This window comes from Cucumis melo, chromosome 11 (genome assembly GCF_025177605.1).
Source record: "Cucumis melo cultivar AY chromosome 11, USDA_Cmelo_AY_1.0, whole genome shotgun sequence".
Taxonomy (NCBI): domain Eukaryota; kingdom Viridiplantae; phylum Streptophyta; class Magnoliopsida; order Cucurbitales; family Cucurbitaceae; genus Cucumis; species Cucumis melo.
In genome coordinates, this window is record NC_066867.1 from 27,115,032 (window position 1) to 27,135,325 (window position 20,294).

The 20,294-nt window shown below is 29.8% G+C and overlaps 3 protein-coding genes across 6 annotated transcripts; 1 reads left to right on the forward strand and 2 right to left on the reverse strand.

Annotated features, from left to right (window-relative positions):
- Positions 1 to 430: 430 nt before the first annotated feature.
- On the reverse strand, positions 431 to 889 carry LOC103501967 (uncharacterized). Its single transcript, XM_008465752.2, has one exon. It carries the CDS (start codon positions 887 to 889, stop codon positions 431 to 433), a length of 459 nt encoding a protein of 152 aa, XP_008463974.2.
- A 10,818-nt stretch (positions 890 to 11,707) lies between these two features.
- On the forward strand, positions 11,708 to 15,567 carry LOC103501887 (uncharacterized). Of its 3 annotated transcripts, none has more exons than XM_051091669.1 (6): positions 11,708 to 12,186; positions 12,378 to 12,455; positions 12,584 to 12,664; positions 13,206 to 13,360; positions 13,459 to 14,669; positions 15,069 to 15,567. In XM_051091669.1, exons 1-6 carry the CDS (start codon positions 11,767 to 11,769, stop codon positions 15,284 to 15,286), a joined length of 2,163 nt encoding a protein of 720 aa, XP_050947626.1. In that variant the 5' UTR covers positions 11,708 to 11,766; the 3' UTR covers positions 15,287 to 15,567. The 3 variants fall into 3 exon arrangements, with proteins under 3 accessions (XP_050947626.1, XP_050947627.1, XP_050947628.1); XM_051091670.1 differs by having other exon boundaries at positions 15,078 to 15,567; XM_051091671.1 differs by having other exon boundaries at positions 11,737 to 12,186; positions 12,422 to 12,455.
- A 1,898-nt stretch (positions 15,568 to 17,465) lies between these two features.
- LOC103501889 (zinc finger protein CONSTANS-LIKE 1) lies at positions 17,466 to 19,864 on the reverse strand. 2 transcript variants are annotated; one of them, XM_008465630.3, is made up of 3 exons: positions 19,414 to 19,864; positions 18,506 to 18,679; positions 17,466 to 17,987 (listed from the first exon to the last, which is right to left on the reverse strand). In XM_008465630.3, the coding sequence occupies exons 1-3, from the start codon at positions 19,759 to 19,761 to the stop codon at positions 17,787 to 17,789; spliced, it is 723 nt and encodes a 240-aa protein (XP_008463852.2). In that variant the 5' UTR covers positions 19,762 to 19,864; the 3' UTR covers positions 17,466 to 17,786. The 2 variants fall into 2 exon arrangements, with proteins under 2 accessions (XP_008463852.2, XP_008463853.2); XM_008465631.3 differs by having other exon boundaries at positions 18,506 to 18,676; positions 19,414 to 19,861.
- Between the last annotated feature and the right edge of the window lie 430 nt (positions 19,865 to 20,294).

Below are 20,294 nucleotides of genomic sequence, written 5' to 3' on the forward strand. Positions count from 1 at the left end.
CAGGAAGAAGACGAATTACGAGGAAGAAAAGAAAGATGGAAGGATAAATCTATAATATTTAAAAAATGACTAACTTTATGGGTCTTGTTATACGGGCCGATTTAGTGTTTTATTATATTTACAAGAGTTTCCCAAAAAAACACCCATTGTATTTATTGCAAGCATATATTCCTTTTTTCCACATGAATAACTATAAATAAAAAAAAGAAACTCAAAAGAAAAAGAAATCTAATTTACATAATCTGTCCGTACACCACTCCCTTCCCTTCCTCGCTGAATTCCATCGCCGACTATGAAGCAAAAAGCGAACCAAAAAGGAAAAATGAAAAATTAAACTACAAATTCACCCCTAAAATTTTTAAATTTTAGAATTTAGTCCCTACACTTCTTTTTTCCCAAGGGACAAATTTGCAATTTAACCAAAAAAAAACTAATGAACCTCCCGCATAGTATCGGCGACGTCGACTTTAGCGGTGCACGATAACAATCGTCGGAAGACAGACGTCAAAGCGGCGCAGGAAATCTCCTTCGCTTTCTTCAACCTGGAAGATTTCCTAATCTTCTCATCTCCGTCGCCGGATTCCTCTGCCGACGCCGACGCCTTCTTCTTTTTCCGGCGAGAAATTTTCTGGCGCATTCCGACTTTAGCGAAACACTTGTTAGTCTTGGTCTCCGGCGCGTGCTCTTCTTCTCGAGAGAAAGTGTAGCTTCGGAGGTACATCTGACGGCAAGAGATGCTATCGACGACTCGAGAAGTTCGATTGAGCTTAGAACTGACGGATCGGATGAACTCGGCGTCGGATTCCGGCCACTTGTAGAGGTTTATATAGGTGGGACGGACGGGGAGATGAGCGTCGTTGATGCAATTGGAAATGCAGACGGAGGCCATGGCGGATTTTAGGGATTTGAGAAAATGGTTACGGTTTTTATTTATAGGTAGAAGAAAGATAAAAGGAATGTGAGAGAGAATATTGTAGGGAAAAAAAAACGGATGGGTTTTTCGTTTTTGCATCAATTCGGCATGATTTCTTGGTCACTTAAATGTTTATGTATTTTATTAATGTTAATTAATTTTAAATAATTATATTATAATTAAGGTTATAACAATTTAGTTCATCGATTTTAATGCATTAACAAATTTTAATATTTGTACCGATAATGTATACATTTTAAAGTATGCTTATCAAATTGTTACTTATTAATAAAATTAAAAGATTAAAATGTTATAAAACTAAAAATACATAAATTCCAACTAATCAAAGTTTAATAACACAAAAATTACGTTCCATAACCATTTGTATTTTAGTTTTTTAATTAAATTTTTTAACACTATTTCGGTATCTTTTATCTACTTTTTTACTAATAGTTTAAAAAACCAAAGTAAAATTTGAAAAATAGAAAAAGTAGCTAACTTCTACATCTTATCTCTATTTTAAATTTAATTAAGAATTTAACCTTTGTATTCAACAAATATTATATAAGTTATCGTAAGAAATAAGAATGAAATATGCTTAACTTTAAAAAATAGAAAACAATAAACGAAATGGTTACTAAATAAAACTTAAATTATTATTTTACGAAATTGTAAGGATGACGATATTATTTTTTTAATCTATAATTAATTCGATTTCACAATTTTTCACAACATTGAAATTATATTTAAAATTTAACTTAATAAGTAATATAAATTGATCCATGGATAACGACGATCAATCGACTAAAAGTGAATATTTAAATAATAATTAAGATTAAAAGCCTAAAATTTTAAAATTTTAGAAACCAAATTTAGACAAACTTGAAATTTCAAAAATAAAATAAAAGTAACAAATTAAGACGGATGCTAAATTGAAATCAAAACTTAAAATTTAAAAAACTAAAAATTATAAAAATTTAACACTTATTTACTCCTCATATGTCATGAATTCCGTATTTTAGTAATCTTTCAATAGAATGTAAATGTTTTTGTTTTCTTTAATGTCTCACGGTTTTAGAATTTATATATATATATATATATATATATATATATATATATATATATATATATATATATTTGTTTTAGTTTCTTATTAAATTCTTCTAACTTTTTTCAATACAAAATTAAAAATAAAAATAATAATAAATAATAATGAAAAAAAAAAAGAAAAAAAAAAGGTTTTACCCGAACTACTTTCCCCCCTCTTTTTTAAAGGCTGGCTAAATTAGCTTGTTCCCTTTGACCTTTATTTAAAGCGATTTTATAAAGTATATATGACATCTATGATATTTTTGAATTTATTTCTAGTTACAATAGGTGATTGTCATACTAATAAGTAATAACATGTAAATAATATTTTTTATTTCTTTTTGAAATACTTTGTTTAATGATTATTATATATTTTATTTGACATTTATTGAAATACCTTGAATTCGATACGTAATGGTCTCCTTACCTCCAAAATTTTCATTTGAATTTTCATGAAATGTGAGCTAATTTTATGGATAGCTATCACTAGCTAGCATTCTCTAATTTCCTAAAGGAATTTGACTCTTTTATCTTACTTGTTCATCTTTTATTATTCCATGTTCTTAGGTAGTTTGATCTTTTGCATTGGAGACTATTGTTGTCAATATTACTGTAATATATCCATATCGGGGAGTGCTTTCTCCTTGTTTTCTCATCCCTCCTTCCACAAATATTCAAATGATATATTCAGTGATAGTATACTGTAATCTGAAAAATTTTCTTTAACAAAATTGTTCTCCCTCTGCTTTTTATATAGAACTAGCTAACACATTATTAGTGAACCACATATACATTTGTGTCGATTTTTATACGTATTTTGTATTGTTTAAAAGAGTTATTATTATATGTTTGGATGCTTCTTAACATAATTTTAAATAATTAGTATATGACCAATGTGTCATTAGGTAAGTGTTAAAAGTTGTAAAATTAATTAGCACATAAATCATAAAGTTGGTAAACTAGTAAATTTATTATAATTTTCTTTTAGAAAAATTATTGGAAATGACATAGACTCTATTCAAAATGATAGACTTTTATCGGTATCTATCAATATCACTAATATATATCGATAGATTAATATATTTTTGTAAATATTTCAATTCATTTTTTATATTTGAAAATGTCACTTCTTTTAAGTATGATTTAAGAAGTTATAATTTAGCCAAAGTTTTATAATTATAAACAAGAAAATTTTATTCAAGAAAAACAAAAGTTCATGCGAAGTTTATATCACCTTCCCATGATGAGTAGGGTAATATTAATTTTTTTTTTCCAAACACAATAGTAAAAGAACTCGAAACATTTTAGTTAATAACACAAGTTGCAACAAAGTTAGACTCGTAAAATTAATTTTGAATAGTTAATGAAATTTAATAGGCAATTGAGATAAATTTTATGGTTATTTAGTAGAGTATAGTAACTCGTATCAAACTCAAAATTAATCTTATTAATTGAATAACAATGAAGCAATTCATAGAACTTTTTCTTACATATAAAATATCGAGATTCTTCTTATAGAAGCAATAAACTGTGCATAGAAATACTCGTGGAAGGTAAGGTAATAAGTAATAATTAGATTTATATTATTAAATGGAAAGATGAAACTCAAATGATTTCAACTCAAATAAAATAAAATAAAATTATCTAAGAAGAAAAAAAGAGAATAAAATTTATTTTAAACAATATAACAAAAATTAAATAAATACATCATTTCAGAATACTTTTTGAGTGAATAATGATTTTCCTCCCTCAAGATCAATGATACCTGCCATTGTTTGAAATTAATTAAGCTTTGAATACGTGTCTTAATCTCGAGTTTTTTGGTTGGTTTTCATTTTAAATTTCGTATTATTTTAAATGTTTTAATTTATTACCATTTTTTTAAAAAAGAAAACCTAACTTAAATCACGTCATGTTTAAAAGAATATTAAAATTTGATATGATATGTAATAGACTCTGTAAAAGTTTTAAGAGTTTTGAAAAACTTTCCTTTGCATTTCCAATCAAAAGTTGGCAATTTAAGTTTCTAGTAATATTTTAAAATGTCAACATGTCCACTTAGTTTTAACATATTTTCACCTTTAAAGATATGTTTTGGTGGGTTTTTGTACTAAAAATTCGTGAATCCAATAAAAAACGATTGCTAGTAAGGATCGAAAAAGCACACAAAACAAATCCAACTCGCTTGAAGCCGAGGCCAAAGTGAGCATCCCTGGTCCTTAAGAACCCTCTTTGGCCATATTTAGCCAACCAACTTTGATAAACTTTTTCTAATCCATTTTAGGTTTGGATCCCAATCCAAGTATTAGGGACTAGAAATCCATAAGTAGGTTTTTCTCCCCATCTCTAGCTTGAGCTGATCATTTGCTAAAGCTTGACTTATATATTGGAGGATTTTGTGGCAGAAACTACACTAACGTTTCATTCTTCTCTTATTATGCAAATCGTTTTTCCTCTCTAAAATTTATTGTAGAATACAAGTGAAAGTCAAATGAGTTTCATTATTAGAATATTGTCATCATAGATCGTCTATAATTAAAAATAAATACATAAAAAATATTCTCTCAATGAATTGAGAATAAATAAATGTATATTATATATATATATATATATATATATATATATATACACACACACCAGAAGGTTTTGATATATGAGTTGTGGTGGTAATTAAAGTGAAGTTGGGCATTGCCAACATTTTAAGCAAAGGTATTTATGAACACTCATTGCATGAGAACGGTGTGTAATCATGGCAGTTGTTTGCTGATTCAGGGCTTCACCTTCTTCCATTTTACTTTCAAATTATATACCTTATAATATTAATATATTTTTATTTCGTTGCTTTGCTTCTATGAAACCTCCCAATCAACCCCTACCAAAAAATATTATTCTCTTTTCTTTTTCTCTTGAAATTAAAAAAAAAAAAAGAAAAAACCCTACTCCTAACGGATTTTCTTTCGCTAAGCCTTAATTTGCGATAACTATAGCTTTTAAAATAATCCGACAGTTTGGTAAATTTTAATTTCAAAAAACTACTTGAATATAGTCAAGATTTTTCTAAAATGGATTCTTTCTACTCTCTCAAACAAAATCCTTAAGTCTAAATCAATTTAGGGTTAGATCATTTAAAAATTGAAGTCAAATTTGATTAAAATTTTGGACTTCGATCAAAATTGAATAATTCACTGTTTTGTTTTCTTTTGTTTTAATTTACAAATCTTTGTAAAGTACTGCTGAAAAAATTGAGATAAAAAAGTTTTAGAGTCATAAATGAATTATTCATATGAATTTGCAATGTAAATTAATAACATCTTCAACTTCATATTATTTAAAGAAGAGTCAATGTGAAGGTTCTTATAGATTGGAAGAAAAAGAGGATTTATGATAATTTCTCAAAATATAAAGCTTGCCAATGGACCAACCTTTTTCATTATTATTAATTTTCTAATGCTGCTTATGGGACAATCTAATGTTGCGTTAAGGAGCAATCTTTACGTAGTAATATTAATAATTATTTCAATTTCCACTATAATAATTGGAGGACATAATATAATAGGCAATCAAATAATATGTATACTATAGACTTTGAGGTCAAACGTGCAATTTTTCCTCACGTATTATTAAAAAAAATGAAGAACACAATGGACTTTTATCAAATATTTATAATAAAGAGGTAATTACAAATATAGCAATCAGGCACATGATATTAGCAAATAAGGATAGAGTCTATCATCCCTTGTAAATTTTGCTATCAATGGTACTATATTTTTCTAACTTATAGATTCATATAGATGATATACTTTAATTTATCACTGAAAAAATATATAATTGATAGACTGATATCAACGAGCATACAAACTCTAGAACGAGCTCTACAATAGGTACACAATAGTGGTGCAGGGTATTTCTAAGAAATTCTATCAATGGTATGATCAATAATTAAAGTCTATGACTTATAAGTTTATGTTGCTTGAAATCTATTAATAATAGTCACTGACTGATTCACGTAGGGATATAGAAATCTATCACTTATATGGGAGGGTACTTGTTGACTTTTACTACAATCCTTTTAACCTTTAACCCATAGATAGTTTAACTGCAGTTTAATTGTTTTCTAATTGTTATGGTTGCTTTGAAAAAGAGTTTGCATGAAATTACTTTGAAAAATTTGTTGCATTAGGAATGAATGAGTCGAAGAAGATGAATTTGAAAGAAGAGAATGAGAAAGTGGAGAAAAATACATATTTGTTAAAATCTATTGGTGAGAGAAGCAAAGGAATATATATTAATTGTGTACTGTGATCCTTCCTAGATTTAGATAGTGAATTAAAAGTAGGTCGTTAGTGATAAGCTTTTAATTATAAAAAAGTTGTCCTCCTCATCGTCCTAGGTGTTGTTGGAAGATTAACTTAGATGGCTCTTGGGTTGATCATACTAATTTTGGTTGTACCAATTGGGTGGTTCGTGATTTGGCTGGATCACTTATTCTTGTAGATTAAGAAAAGTTGAGATCAAATGGGGTATAAAAAACTTGGAAGCTCTTTCCATGCTCAATGTTGATGTTGTTCCAGGTTTGTTGTGGATACCCTCTCCCTCTTTAGTCTAATTGCTCTGGGCTAATTAATGTTATGGGATTTAACCTGTTTGAGTTGGATGGTTTGTCCTTGAATGTCAAAGCCTTTGTTGTCTCCTCTCGGATTATGTCTCTTGGTTGGTGCTCGCTATAGGCGAACACTGTCTTGCGCATGCTACAGTTTCTTTTGGTAGCCATAGGACTATCTTTGTTGCTCTCTCGTCGTCATTCTGAAGGTGAGTTTGGATGTTTTTGTGCATGGTTGATTTTTCTGTCTTATGAGAAGCATTGTATGTTTGACTCTGGTTAGTTTCTTCAATGCATTTGTTATAAAAAAGATGAAAAAAAACATTTAGGGGCCGTTTGGAGGGTTAGAGTTATGTAATCCAACCCTCGTTTGGGAGAAGGGTTATGTGACCCTAGTTTTAGTCTCTTAACCCTTCCTCAACCATTCTTCAACACTTCTTAACCCTTCTTCAACTTTTCTTCAATACTTCTTAACACTTCTTAACCCTTATTCAACTTTTTCTTAACTCTTCTTTAACTCTTCCTTAATCTATTTTTTTCTCGTTTATAATTTTTATATTTATGAATTTTGTTAATTTTAATCTTTTTATTTTAAAAACATAGCTTATTTTTAAGTTATGAATTTGGTACAATTACATTATTAAAATTTTAATTTCTCGTAAAATTAAAATTTTAATATCAATCTCAACCTCAATGTATTTTATTAATTAGCTTAAATTTCTAAGGAATGTCAATTCAATAAAAAAAAAATAGTAACATTTTAACAAACTACCATAAATTTATTACAACAATTAAAAAATTATAAGAACTATTTGATTAAATTAATAATTAGTGGTAATTTCAACATTCCTATTATTTAGAGGCGGTTTGTCTATATTTTTCATAATGTTATTTTGGTTATTAAATTAAGCTTGATTAAATTAACATAACAAATATTTTGTTATAGAGGCAGTAGAATCATAAATTTTTTACCCAATAATTGTTGCAGAATGACTGAAATAAATATTTTGAAAGTATATAAATCACCATTAAAAAAATAAAAATTAAATTTAATATTTTAAAAGTAGACTAAAATAAATTGAAGAGAAACCTAAAACTAGATTTATTGTAATTTTCACTAGAAAACAAACTATAGTTGATAAAAGCGTTGATTGTTATTTTTCGTTTCTAATACTTCGTATTTCCAATTGTTAATTGCACTTATTTACATGTTTACGGGTTGCGTGCGTGTCATATTCATAAAAATCAATTTATTGAAACGTAACGTATACTTAAAAAATGTTGAAAATGGACATTGTAGCTAAATAAATTAAGGCAAATTGTTTTACAAAAATTAGGACGTTTGGTAAATTAAATATACGAAATTCGTGTATTGGATTTAGAGTATGAATTTTAAAAACAAAAAAAATTATTCGCACGTAACGATTACTTGAAGAATGTTAAAAATGAACGTCGTATTTAAAGATATTAAGACAAATTGTTGTACGAAAACTATGACAATTTGGTAAGTTAATATATGAAATTTGTGTATTGGATTTATAATATGAATTATATATATATATATATATATATATATTAAAAAAAAATTCATAATACTACTTACATAACTCTTCCCCCAAACACATCTTATTATAATACTATCATAACTCTACCCACATAACCCTTCTCCCAAACACTTTTTATCACAACATTATCATAACTCTTCCTTCATAACACTTCCTTCATAACTCTTCTCCCAAACACATCTTATCATACCATTTCCTTCATAATCCTTCCCTCAAATACATTTTATCATAATCTTAGGTTTATCATAACCCTAACCCCTATCCCAACCCTTTTTCCAAATAGTCCCTTAGTGATAAAAGTCAATAAGAGTATACTTTACCTGACCTGAGCCATAACCTTTTAATTATAAATGTCAAAAGTTCAAATATTACAATCATTATGCTAAAGAAATAATTTAAAAAGAAAAAAAAAAGCAATAGCGCTAGGAAAAATGAACTTATAAAGAAGAGAAAAGTCAACCAAAAACTAGATATAATTTTAAAAAATAAAAAATCCTATGAAATTGAGCATATGATGAAAATAAATGTAAAATTACGAAAATTTTGAGAAAAGAGATTTCAATTTTAATAAAGAACAAGAATTTAGAATAAACGAAAACAACAAGAAAAATCATTTAAAATAAAAAATTGAATGTGAGAGGATCGATTCTTCATTATTCACATGATGTTGAACTCATTAAAAAATTACACAATAGGAAAAAAAGTAAAACAAATAAGAAAATTTGAGGGTTTTTTTTTAATATATTTATAATGTAATTTTATGAATAATAATTAAGTATATAACCACATTTAAAAAATTTACAAATATAATAAAATCTGTCAAAGTTTATTAGTTGGTAAATTTTGATTGTTAATAGACTATTAATGATAGATCAATATTTTCAACATGATTTATCAAAAATAAACTTTGATAAATTTTGCTATATTTGTAACCCAATAACGAGATAGTTGTAAATAAAGCAATTAAATTAAAAGTATTTGTATATATAGATACATATTAAAAAAATTGTAAATATAACCGAATCTATTGAAGTCTATCAATAGAAGTCTACTTTTGGTAGACCATATTGAAAATATTAGTTTATCACCGATAATACACAAGGGTCTTTCAGCTTTACCGATAGATTTGATTATATTTGCAGTATTTTAAAAAAATATTTCTATATACTTAATTATTAGAGGTTTCAACTAAAATAGCCTAAATTGTTATATGATATTACACAATGAACCTTTCTTTTTAATAATTTACATAAAAATCCTAAATGGACTAATATTTTTCATAAAATGAATTTACCTTATTACCCAAATTTCATTAATCTTGAACAATATTTTTCTTAATTATTAACAACCATATTATTATATCAATTGTAACTTGCTTAATTATTAATACATATATATATATATATATATTTGTATTTATAAAGGTAATATTTATTAACTTTAGAATGATTTAAATATGGTATAAATTATTATCTTATATGGTAATAGTATTTTTAATTTCATGCCCAGCCAAAAGTTAATTTCTCACGATCATCAATTCCGGCGTCGACATTCTTCTTCGATTTCTATTATAAAAAAAATATTCTTTCTTCTTCCCTTTTGATTTGCTTCTTGTGATATAGTTAGTCTTTTTTTTCGTATCTTATTTATTCTTCCATTTCGTAGCATTTATTTTTTTTCTTCAAAAATTTGTTCTTTCTTCTTCCTTTCGTAGCATATATTCTGGTAATGTTTCTTATATTTTGATTTTTCACATATGCTACTGAATAATACATTTACGTTTTGTGGTTTGTTAAATATATACTACTGCATATATTCAATAATACATACATAGATTTTTTCTCATGTTCTGTAATTTTTCTTACTCAATTTAACAAAATAAAAATACAACCTTTCATTCATAAAATATACAATGTATTATTTCATATATACTATTCATAAATCAACTTAACATATTCTATTTTTCGGTAAATGTATGTAAATTTATATGTATTATTGTACTTATGAAGGGGTATATATACACTAAATAACAAAACCGATATATCATATTTTTCGAAAATTATATGTCAGCATATATTTATAAATTGTATATATCAAATGGTATATATCTAAATGCAATATTATGAAATCGAAGTTTAAAACGTTTTAGAAAATCTACAATGTAATGGAGTAAGGAAAAAAATGAGAAATTGAGGAAGAAAACTAACCAAAAGTATGAGGATAACAAAAAAAAACGAATTAAATTGAGAATCAGTGAAGAATGAAATCGGAATCAGTGATGGAGGAAATAAGATTACGTGAATAAGAAAACTGAATGTACCAGAATTGAAAGAATGTTGCAATTTTTCGATGACAAAATCGGGCTTACTTGAATAAAACATATGATATTCTATGATTACTTGATGTCCATATATATGTATTATGGTAAATAAGAAGAGGTATATATCTAAAAAAACATAACACACTGATCATATTTGTCAATTACTGTATGTCAATTTATGTATATTATTGTATATATGAAGGGGTATATATTTAAAAAATAACATAACACACATATCATATTAATCGGTTACTGTATCTCAATTTATATGCATTATTGTATATATGAAGTGGTATATATAAACTAATTTACATAACAGACAATCGAAATTCTTTGGAGACTATGTAATATATATATGTATTGTTATATATATGAAGTGGTATATGTCTAAAACAAATATTTCAGAATATAACGTTAAACATTCTAGAAATACTACGATTTAATGGAGTACAGAAAAATATAATGAATTAAGGAAGACAATTAACCGGATGCATGAGGAGAATGAAAGAACGAAATAAATTGAGATTCTGTGAATAACGGAATCGAAATCGGTGATGGACGAAATATAAGGAGATGAAAAATGAAATTGGATGGAATTGATAAAGAAATTCGATAACTACGAATGATGTATCGAAATTGGTTAAATTGCAGGCAGCAAATGTAACAGAGATGAAGATATAAGAATTATGTAGTTGATGAATAATTAAGAAAGAGAATTTTGGAAATTATTTTTATATTCAAATATATATTATTTAATGATAATTTAAAATAAATTATAAGGTAACGTTTTTTTTTATTAATAATTAAGATTTTACATTAATTAAGATAATAATTAAGAAAGTTATAATTTACAAAATAATGATAAATATAATGTAAATAAGGTAAAATATACTTTTTAATTTCGAATTCCTATATAATTAATGTTAATCATAAGGTTAAAATTGTCCCGCAAATATGAATTCTAACTAGGTTTAAAAAAATCTGTTAATTTCTCTCGATCTTTCTAATTGTTATTATTAGAATAATATAATTAGCTATAATTTAGAGAGCCGGCCTTTTTCTTACCAGCATTCTCTGTAAGCCCAAGCCCGAAAACTTTAGACTTGGGCCTAATAGGCCGAAATTTGATATTCTTGGGCCGAACCGCCCTAGGTCCGGTTTGCGAGTTCCGTTTTCATCGTTAAACCCTTCGTCTATCTCCTACTTCTTTCGAGTGCTCTACATAGTTGCATTCTCCTTTCTCCTTAAACCCTGAGGCTTCTTCTTCTTCTCAATAGCCATGGGTTTCTTCGACCTCAACATACCCTACGATGACCATTCATCTTCATCTTCAAGCAGTGCTAATCGCATCAAGACTGTGGCCAAAATCATGGAGCTCGGCTACTCCGGTATCGCCTACAACCGTACAATCAAAGGAGTAATGTCCGACCGGGATCGCTGTTCTATTCCCGTTCTCAACGTTTCATCACTTCACAGTATCCTTCCATCCTTCTCCGCTTCCGTAGAGTTCCACCGCGATCTTCTCGGCGTCCCACGGTCTTCTCCTTTCCGTCAGTACACGCGTCTTACTATTTCTATCAACACTAATAGCGAGGTTCTGGCCGTCAATTCTGGCAACCTTATTCTCAAGACCTACGATTTGATTGCTGTTAAGCCTCTTAATCAGTATGCCTTCGAACAGGCTTGCGAGAAATTGGAGGTTTGTCGTATTTATCATGTTTTGTACTTGTAAATTATAGCAATCTTTTTCTGGATTATTCAATGATCTTGTTTTGCGTTGAGAGAGACTAGTGCTTGCATATTTAACATGTTTTCTAATTCGGACTTATCATATTTGATTTGATTTGATTTTACATTATATTCATATTAGTTGTATTTTTCATCACGTAGATAGATATAATTGCCATTGATTTTGCGGAGAAACTGCCTTTCAGGTTGAAGCAAGGTTCGATAATATCTGCAATTAAGGTTTGTCAACCATTATTCTTTCGTGTTTTGATCTACTTGAATTATTATGATCATAGATAGATGAATTATATAAGTTTAGTCCGTGTCGATTGACGTCTATCTTTTGGCTATTTTCCTTTTTCATGCAGCGTGGAGTTTACTTTGAAATCATGTACTCTGATCTTCTTTCGGATGTTCATGAAAGGAGGCAAATGATATCCACTGCTAAGGTGAGATGGAAGTTTGTACGGGGTATTACACCATCATGGGAGCCTAATTTCATTTTTCTGTGACCATAACGATTAATCCTTTTTGTTGAAGATGCATCACGGTTCTAGTTCGGTTTATAGAGATGGTGTACTGAATGTTGGACCAAGATTTATCCCTCGACTAGTTATGCCATTCCTTAGTGATGCCAATTTTCATATCCAAAAAGCATGCTTTTGTTTTGGGTTTTTTTTATGGACACTTTAGGTATATGTTTCCTTCTAAAAAACTATATGTATATAATTGTTGAAAATAGATAAAAGCATGTATATTTAATATAAAAGTATTATGTGTACCTCCCTAAAAAATTGGTTTATCGCTTTCTTTGACATGTCTGCATCTTTCACCCCAAGCTTGTCTGCACGCTGTTGCTTGTTGCAGTGGACCAATGGTCTACTAGAAGTGTTATGCTCTGATATCTTGCTTATGTTAAGATATGACATTTCTTTCTTATCTTTAACGAACTTATTTCAACATCTGATTTTTAGTCTGTTGAACTTTCAGATCTTGGTGGATTGGACAAATGGAAAAAATCTCATATTATCCAGTGCTACCCCCTCTGTAAATGAAATCAGAGGACCTTACGATGTTGCGAACTTGTCATCATTGCTTGGTGTCTCTATGGAACGTGCAAAAGCTGCTGTTTCAAAAAATTGTAGGTACGAGAACTTTAAAAGAATACCTAAAAGAAACCTCTTGTAGTTTGTAAAGAATACCCATTAATATTTAGCTACTCTTCATATTTTCTGCATTTCAGGAATCTCATAGCTAATGCTCTAAAGAGAAAGCAGTTCTACAAGGAGACCATTCGAGTTGAAAGGATATCATCAGATGATAAATTAGATCTGAATGACCCTTGGTCAGTGGATTTGTTCAAATGGGATCCTATGTCAAGTGGAGAAGGTGATTTGCTATTGGATGATATAGCTAAATCTTTTGCTGCTTCTAATGAAAAATCAAAAAATGTGAAAGCCATCGACTTCACTTCAATAGTTGACAACCTGCCACCACAAGGTTTTCTAGTCAAGGATGTAATAGAATGCTCTGAGGCAAAACTTTCGCTGAATGATAAGCAAGATTTGTTGCCTGTTACTGATGCCATTGAGCCACAGATTGCAGTAAATGGAGTAATGCCACCACAAGGTTTTCTAGTCAAGAATGTAACAGAATGCTCTGAGGCAAAACTTTCGTTGAATGATAAGCAAGATTTGTTGCCTGTTACTGATGCCATTGAGCCACAGATCGCAGTAAATGGAGTAATTCAACAGTCCCATACTCTTGATGAAGAACACCGTCCTTTATCTGATCGTCTATCCTCTATAATTGAAAATTCTAAAATTTCACATTCACATGGTAATGCAGAAGAACTTCCTAGTAATTCCGAGGAACAAAAAAGCAATGTTGATGAAATTGTGCCGCCTGAGATCTTAATGCAGGAAGAACCTATTGAAATGGATGTTGATAATCTGCAACCAAAAAACCCGACACTGACTAGCGAGTTAAATGTAGTATCAACAAATGAGCTTGTGCATTCTCCTACATCTACCAAAGATGTATCAACTGTTGCTTTCGGGAATGACAGAACAGAAACTTTAAAAATAGAGGATCTTGATTCTTATCAGAATGAATATGGTCTAGAAAATTCTGTTACACTGTCTGATTCAGAAGATGTGTGTATAGAAAAGAATTCAACTAATTTGATTTCAGAAGATCAAGAGCATGTGGGAATGGTAGTAGACGTTACATTGACAGCTGAAGAATGTTTACATAGTGCAAGACTTGGGGAGCCTGCGGAGGTGGCAGTAGCCGAAAATCAGGTTTCTCCCCTTGATTCTTGCACGAGTGACACTATAGATCATTATCAACAAACATCTGATGTGTTAATGGACGATCAAGAAAGTGGAGACGCTGACCCGCAGATCACACAACAGCCTTCAGATCAGCCTATCACTAGCGTGATGTCCACAGGTACCTGACTAACTCCCACCAAGATATAAGACATGGAAATTTGTTTGTTGTCGACCACTGCCTTTATTCTTCCCTTTTGGATACTTTGAGTTTATTTTCTTGAGAATTGTATATAGATTAAACCGTTAACATTAATATTTATTAGGCATCACCGAACAATTGACATAGAATGCAACAAACAAGCTTACCTCTTCATCGTAACACCACAGATTATTATTACTCTTTCCTTATACATTACTCTTTTTGCTGACGACTTTTAGTTTGGGATACACCAACAGAAACCTCCATGTTGATTGAACTCTGTTTTATTTTCCTATTTGATTCTCTGAACTATGAAACCCGAGTGAAGCTCTTGATTATTGTTTGATTTTTATTTTATTCTACTTTTTTTTAAACTAGCAAATGCAGGGAAACATTTATCAAAACGGGAAAGACATCATCCAGCATCGAAGCTTCCTCTCCGACGGTTAATCCCTCTGCCCTTCAAGAAAGCTTGCAAAACAAATATAGAAAAATGCAGATCAAAACGGAGGAGGCATCACCTGGGGCTATTGCTTCCATTTAAGCGCTCAATCAATCACCTAGCCTTCAAGAAGGCCCGCAAAACTAAATGCTAGCAGTAAATTTTTCTTTGGTTTTATTTTTCTTGGTTTATATTCTTCCATCCTGTTTATAATACCTTGGGTATGCATTTCGCACCAATTTGATCTCCATGAATTGTTTTTTGATATCAAATAACGAAAGGTTGTTCTTTCTTCCTTCCTTTTTCCCCCCATAACATTGTATTGAGTGTTTTGACCAACATTGTATATATGATGCTAGAGAAGTCATAGGACATTCAATATCTTGGCATGTAAAGATGAAAAAAAATATGAACTTCGTTGTTTCTAGTTTTCCAGCGGCCAAAGTCCATTTTTTCAATCCAGAAATAGTGGGAGGAAGGGATTGAACTATCGACCTTTGATTGGATGATAAACTCAAATTGACATGATTGAAGTGAATTCAAGCTTACATAGTGACGACTCTTTCACACATTTGTTCAAGCTTAGCTCAGTTGATAAGGTACCAATTATCATCTACTCTTTCAATATTTGCTGATTGAAGTGTGGCTTTTTCTAGAAAGTGAGTAAATAAAAATATGCACAATGGTTGAGAACTTAAATTTATATTATTTATGTTTTTGTGCAGTCATGTCTCTATTTATTCAGGATATAGTTTTTGCCATTATCACCGAAGAATTTAAAGTTGAAAATTTCAATCAAATTCACCAATCTTCCCATTATGGGTCGGTTAATACGAAGGAATGAAAAGGAATGCCGTAGGGGTCAAATCTACTTTAATTATTCCATTTAGGATAGAAGCACATTTTATCCATCTTTTTCTTTTTTCTTTTGGGCTTGATTTTTATTTTAGGAAGACAGTTCAATTATAGTTTTTAGCAAAATTTTGAACTAGTCTAATTATTTTACTATATAGTTCTATAAATTTGAAAATTACTTTTCATTTGTTAAAAGCATAATTTTGTCTTGAATTACACATAAAACTCATCCCTTGTGGAGGAAAAATCTAGTTATAGATTCTTTTTCTCCTGTAAAGGGGATGGTTTAGTTTTTACTTTTATAGCAAACAACAGTGATTTTTCTAACATTTATTTTAGTATATGCTATTCTTGTCTTAAATCTTAACATAATCTGGAACTAGATTTAGTTAAATGCAATCTTTTAGAATGCTTTTGTAGCTGAAGTCAGAGGTTTTTGAGCTCATTACCAATCCAATGAACAAGCAACCAATTGGCCCACCAGTATCCAATTGTAGCCTTGGGATTTCATGAATCTTCCACACTACCACTTTTCTGCACCAATCTTTTATCTCTATTGTGTCACATGGCAAAACTTTGTTGTGTAGTTGAGGTGAGATAGTAGTTTTAGATACAATAATAATGAAGTGTAAACATTTTTAAAAGAATTATAAATATAGCAAAATTCATTTGTGATAAATTAGACTCTAATCTAAATTCATTTTACGAATTCTTTTGCATTTACTAATACTTCGGATCTTATTGCTATATTTACTATCTAAAAGACAAGTATGGTTGATGATATAGATATCAATTACGGTTAAATTATGATCATTTTGATTATTTTTATTTATGTTATTGTGAGATACATGGTTAGAAGGACGACTAGTACTCTTAAAGTACATTCTTTGCACAGAAACACTAATTAAGAACCTCTTTATGAAGTGGTTTGAAGTATTTTAAAAGTAGTTTGGGAAGGGATAAAAGTGACTTTGGTGTATATTTATATTCTTAATGAGTTTGTGGAATGGAATGGAATTGTGTGATGAATAAGCCAAGGCAATAATAACTTTTATTGGCATATGGAATGAGGGTACGATTCTAAAGATTGTGACTGTCACCAAACTAAGTTGCAATCCATTTTGTTGTTCTCTTTCTAAATGACAATGACTTAAATTCTTTTCAACTTTTTGACTTATCTTAGGCGTTTATCCCCCATCACTCAAACTCATAAACACTACACCTCGAATCTATTCTAACAATGGCCCCTCTCTCTACATGTTCACGCCCATCCATCTCAATTCACTTTCACTAAAAGATGGAAAAGAGTCCCATTAATGTTTATTAAATGTTAACAGAAATTAAAAAGGTATAGTCCTAAATAATCGATTAAGGATTAAACTAATGGGTATAGACAAATTTAATATAATCTAAACACTCCAATCATTGTGGGATTGAAGGCTCCAAGAGATCAAAGAAAAGACATCTTGGCCATGATGTTCTTAAGCTATTTGATAAAATCAAATTTAATTACATTATATAATACTCTTAGTGTTCTTTTTCTAAGAAATTTATTTGTATTTAACCAAGATGAAGATCAAAGTATAAGATTAGGTGCAACTTAAGTTGTACCTAACCATTACGTAAAATACCCTTCAATACCCAAATGACATCACTATAATTATATATATATATAAGAGAAAAATTAGCTAAAGCAAATAGATATAAATTTCTCACGTAATTGAAAGGTAGGTCAAAATGGAAGAAGCCGAATGACACTAGACTACAACTACATTATTAGTTTAGTTGTTGTGTGAGATTCATGGAATAAGGTTCGCGGAATATGTATCAATGAAATACTTGATCCAATTATCTCCGCAACTATTTGCTTCTCGTTGTTGTTCTTCCTCTCGTTGGTGACTCCATTGCACTGGATAATTCTTCACTACCTCGTCGTTGTACCTCGCAAATCGTCCTCTAATCCGTGGTCGACTATCTGCCAATGACTTCCTACAAGCATACTTTAACCAACAACCAAATAATATTAGCTGAGTGTAACCTACAAAAAGAGATTCATTTACTTGTGAATTGAATTTATTGTATTTATAGAAAAAAAGGCATAAAAAACCACATCTAGGATTTTGATTGAATGAAATATGTTGCTTAATTGGCTTTTGGACCCATTTTTGGGATGGTTTTAAAAAATCTGTCTTTTCCATTGTTACCCTCTTCTAAATGATGAAATGGCCTTTCAAACCTTTAAAATGAAAGAGAGAGAGAGGATTGATAAAAAAAGGGTATTTCGGAGTTTCTCATATAAGTTAGATGTGACAAAATCAAAAAGATCAAGATGAAATTGAAATATTATAATTATATTAGTTGATATATATAGTTGTTGGCATCTAGAATCTATGAAATAATATGTAGATAGTAGAATATATAAGAGGTGAAATTATTGTTTATTCTTTGTATAAGAATTAATCCATTTATATAATAATTAAGATAGATAAAGAATAATATAATATGAGAAAAAAGAAACCTTAATCTTCTTGTTGAAGTTCCTTTGGTTTCTTTTGGTTCTATATCTTTCAATTCTTTCCTTCTTCTCTTCAGGACTGTACCTACAAGCTCTGCTCATCCCTTCAATAATGGTGATGCTACTTTCGCATGAAACTGGACTCTCATCTCCTCTTTCATTATTATTCTTCTTCTGCTGCGCCATTTTTTCAATCTCATTAATTATTTCAATATAATTATTCAAAACCCAATTTCAAACATTCAAAAATAGTTACACACTAATTCACTTATCTTTATACAACTTAATATGTTCTTATTCGATCAATGTTTGTCAAGGCCACAAACTATACTATTAGAATATTTTTATTAGTCATCTGTCTTTAATAATAGTATGGTATATGTTACTTTTGATCTCATTCGTCATTTAAAAATTATACTCAAGACCCCTTTTTAAAAAATAATAATAAAACAAACTCTTTGGATTCATGAAAGGCCATTTTTCTAATGATCCTTTGCATGGAATTAAGTTGACCATGATTGTATTAGCTTTCATTAATGGCATAAATTTTTCCAGAAATTCAAATAAAGTCACAATCTTTTTTTATTTTATTTTAATCAATCATATAATAAAAATTAAAAGGATAGAATAAAATTAACAAAAATCTGTATAGTTACTGATAGACTTTTTGTCTTTAATTACAATATTATTGAATGTCATCGTCACATCAGTTATGATCAACCTTTGCAGAGTGCATTGGACCTGAATCTAATATCCAACCAAAACCTATGATCATCACATTATGACGTTTTTTTCCCAAATCTTTGAATACATATGTTGAATCCATAAATTTTTATTTTTTTCTAAAAGAGGTTATGTTGGTCTCACCAAATATATTTTTTAGTCGCATTAGTTAATTTTATTCCCCTCACCTGAAAATCGCCGGCGGGGAAGAGCGGCCGGTTGATAGGAGGATCGATGGCGGCAGAAGGCGGTGGCGACAACGAGGAAGAAAAAGTGCGTTGAAGAAATGAATCATTATTGGACTGAAGAGAATCATGATTAAGGAGGGGAAAAGATTGATGTAATAAAAAGTTGTTAGTTGATGGATGGATTTTTAGGGGTTCCGGAGGAGAAGGCGGTGAACCGTCGCCACAACTGTCGGAAAATTCAGAATTCCAAAGCTTAATGGAAGAATCGGGCAACCAGTGATCAAAATCAACGCCTGCGATGTCGGCGGAGGAATGTGAAGCGGCGGAGAGAAATGGGGAAAAGGCCATCTGAGGAACAGCGGCGAGTGAGAAATATGAAGGAGCTCCGATCAGAAGACGCGAGAGGGAGAGAGGGAGAGAGGGAGAGAGAAGAGGAAGGTCGAGAGAGAGTTTGGAGGATACAAATGTGGCATTGAGGACTACTTATAGTATTGTGAGTTCGGATGATGACGTGGAATGTGACGCCACGTATTTACTTATTTGTTTTAAATTAATCAATTTCTTTTTGGGATAAAAAGAACGAAATTTTAAAATCGTTGACTTTTTTTACTATTATTGTTTTAAGAAAATTAATCTCAATTGGTTATAGCAAAATAGATTTCATCCTAATGGTTGACGGAATCATTGCAATGTAGCTGACAGTATTAGATTTGTAAAAGTTTTGGACAAAAACTTGTATCCCTCGAGGTTACATATTTTCTTAACTCGTATATTGATAAATAGGTTGGGACAACTACTTTAAATTCTATTACGTTTACAAAAAGTAAAACAAGAGTAAAGATATTTTAACAATTATTTTTTTTAAAAAAAATCCACAAATA